The 2790-nt window shown below is 44.9% G+C and overlaps 1 protein-coding gene across 1 annotated transcript; it reads right to left on the minus strand.

The window, feature by feature from the left end:
* Window positions 1–292: 292 nt before the first annotated feature.
* Window positions 293–2572, minus strand: LOC119273368 (salicylate/benzoate carboxyl methyltransferase-like). Its single transcript, XM_037554548.1, has 3 exons — window positions 1180–2572; window positions 845–1111; window positions 293–751 (listed from the first exon to the last, which is right to left on the minus strand). The coding sequence occupies exons 1-3, from the start codon at window positions 1552–1554 to the stop codon at window positions 401–403; spliced, it is 993 nt and encodes a 330-aa protein (XP_037410445.1). The 5' UTR covers window positions 1555–2572; the 3' UTR covers window positions 293–400.
* Between the last annotated feature and the right edge of the window lie 218 nt (window positions 2573–2790).

A 2790-nucleotide genomic window follows, 5' to 3' on the forward strand; every position in this document is an offset into this window, starting at 1 on the left:
TCTCTTTTTCAGCCAGCCGGTTGTGGCGTCTTTTATATGGCTAGTCTGTGTTTCTAGCCCATGTTGGCTCTGTGTGCGCTTTGTTCACTTTTCAGTAGGAGACTTTGAGACTTTGTTGGAACTTATTTGGTTTAATAAGATGACCGTATGCATCGATCTGATGCAGAAGCCGGGGTATCCCCTTTTCGAAAAAAATATGAGAGAATATCCTATACCTCTGAATAACTTCAATAATATACTCAAATGCATTGTGAGATAAGAAAAAAAAAAGACAGATACTTGGCTCAAACAATGAAAATATTATTACAGAAGATATCTTTCTTTTCGTCTCTCAAAAATCCAATCGAGTTTATGAATTGATGAGTGATACAAGCTAAGCAATAACACGCCAGTTGCCATGTCATGCCTTGGTGAGCGATACAACCAGCATAACTATCGGGTTTTTGGTCTGCTTGACTTGAGAGCCACCTTGCAGGTTCAAATACTTCTCCGCGGTCCTCACAAACTCATCCATGACCTCTCCAGAGGATCCAAAATGTTGGTCTATTATCGGCTCATATATAGCTCTCAAACTATTCGCAATCATGTTTAGGGTGAGGCATGCATAGTCCATGCCGCTTGTAGGCTCGTGCGCCTGCATCTCGGTGACTGAGAAGGAACCATCTTCCTGGATGATTTCCCTCAGCTCTTCAAGGGAAGGCCCATATACTGGTATGTAGAAAGAATCAAACTTTGCTTTGTCAATCGCACCCTGTTAGTGATCCAAAAGAGAAACTCGAGATGTCAAACAATTACACGATTGCTACAATGATAAAACGTTTGAAACGTAAGGACGTGTATGTACCTCTGAGGCCATGATGGCTAAAATCTGAGCTACAGTTCCCCAGACGTGAGAGCTTTCGTTTATGAGTTCATCAGAACGCCTCCCAGCAAGGGAAACAACCATCCTGCCTTTAGGGACCAATTCTTTGGCTCTCAGCTCCAAGAAAAGTGTGAAATCTTTCCTGAACTGTCTTGCATAAGCTCCAGCAACCACCGTGAGTCTTTCACGCCTGACATGTTCATCGATGTCGTACGCCGGGATTTGGTTCATCATTAAATCTCGAGGAGCCTGTACCTCTAAAGAATCAGATAATGAAGGAATGAAGGCTGTTGGAGTGGAGTGCCGAATTTACACACCTTTGAGAGCCAATTAAGGATGTTGGATGAGCAGATAAGATGCAAGGATCCACCAGGGAAGAGCCTCTCGTAGAATGACCCTGGTACAACACCAGTTACAACAACAGGCTCGTTCATTTTACGGAGCGGAACCAGGCTCTTCACCACCACGTTGAAGTCATTGTATGGGAGATCATTCAGGAGTACACAGACTTCCGGAGGTGGCTGCTGCAACTGAAGAAAGTGGCTGTGGGTGGCCTCAAGGGTGATTGACACCAATGCCACCGCATTTGGACCAGAGGAGCAGCCCAAGTCCATGATCACCACCTTTCCGCAAGACAAGGTGCTGGTGTTGCTGCATACATCAACGATTGCCGCTTCTATCAGGGGCTTCATCCTGTTCTGCGCAGCATTCTGCACTCGACTTGTACTTCTTCAGAAATCCAGTTAAGTCTTTCCCAATATTATTCTTTATTTATGGTGTTTAGTTTAGTTGTCAGTAATAGTATAAGATATAATATGAACAAATTCTTGACGAGACAGTCTTCAGAAGCCAAGTTTCAGAAGGGACCATAGAAATAACAGTACTGAATCGATCAAGAGAGAAGGTATACCTGAATACTGGAGTTGCGAGCATAGTTGCCATGTTTTCGGTACGGTGGGAACGAGGAACAGGAACGGGGGACGAGAGTCGGGGGCTGGAAAAAATAGGGTACAGTAGGGGTATACATCTCTAGAACGATTTTTCTAAAGCGGAAACGCGATCCAATCAATTCCGGTACAATGAATCTGGTACGGTACCATGGAACGAGGAACGTGAATCTTTACGGATGCGAGGAGCAACTGGCTGGGAGGGACCGAGGGAGTACTTATACATGGAACTGGCTGGGCTGGGAGCAACTGGCTGCATCGTCGATTCATGAAGACTAAAATATATCATCTCCTTCCCAATGAAAAATTTATTAGCAGCCTTGGAGTAATTGGAGAGCAGAACGAGAAGTTATTTAGGGGAGTGGAAAAGAACGGGGCAGGGAGTAAAACGAGGAGTTCGTGATTGATATGGCTAACCTTTTGCTTACTCGGTCGATTCAAGAACCAATATTGTCGAGTCGCCGAACCTGAATCGACGATCCGACTGCGGAAACGCCGAATCCGCATCGAATCTTACCGAATCGACCCTCGTTCCCGAATCTGACTCCGGGTCGATGAATCCGGATCGAGGGATGGCCCACTGTTCCCCGTTTCCGGCTACTATGGTTGCGAGCATAGCTAGTTTCCTCTTGTCCTTGATTCATATGCACCATCTGTTTGGGATCCATGGCACTAGTTGCAGCAGGGATAACCTCCAGAGACCTTGAACCTCAGAGAGCAAGATTGGGAAGGAGATGGTGAAGATGTACTGGAAGTTCAGCTCTTCTTATGCTAACTTGAATGGCTGTTCAGGGTGCTTATTGGGTGGAACAATATGGTCAACGTGCTTATCAATCCTAGGGCCAGCTAACAGAAATGTTGAATGAACGGTTAAATTCAAGTCAAGGATATAATACATTAACAACCTGTCACTACTAGACTTTATTTTAGATAAGCAGACTTGTCATTTTCTATGCTCAACTGAGAATGACTGTTCTGGCA

Source organism: Triticum dicoccoides, chromosome 3A (genome assembly GCF_002162155.2).
Source record: "Triticum dicoccoides isolate Atlit2015 ecotype Zavitan chromosome 3A, WEW_v2.0, whole genome shotgun sequence".
Classification (NCBI taxonomy): Eukaryota; Viridiplantae; Streptophyta; class Magnoliopsida; order Poales; family Poaceae; genus Triticum; species Triticum dicoccoides.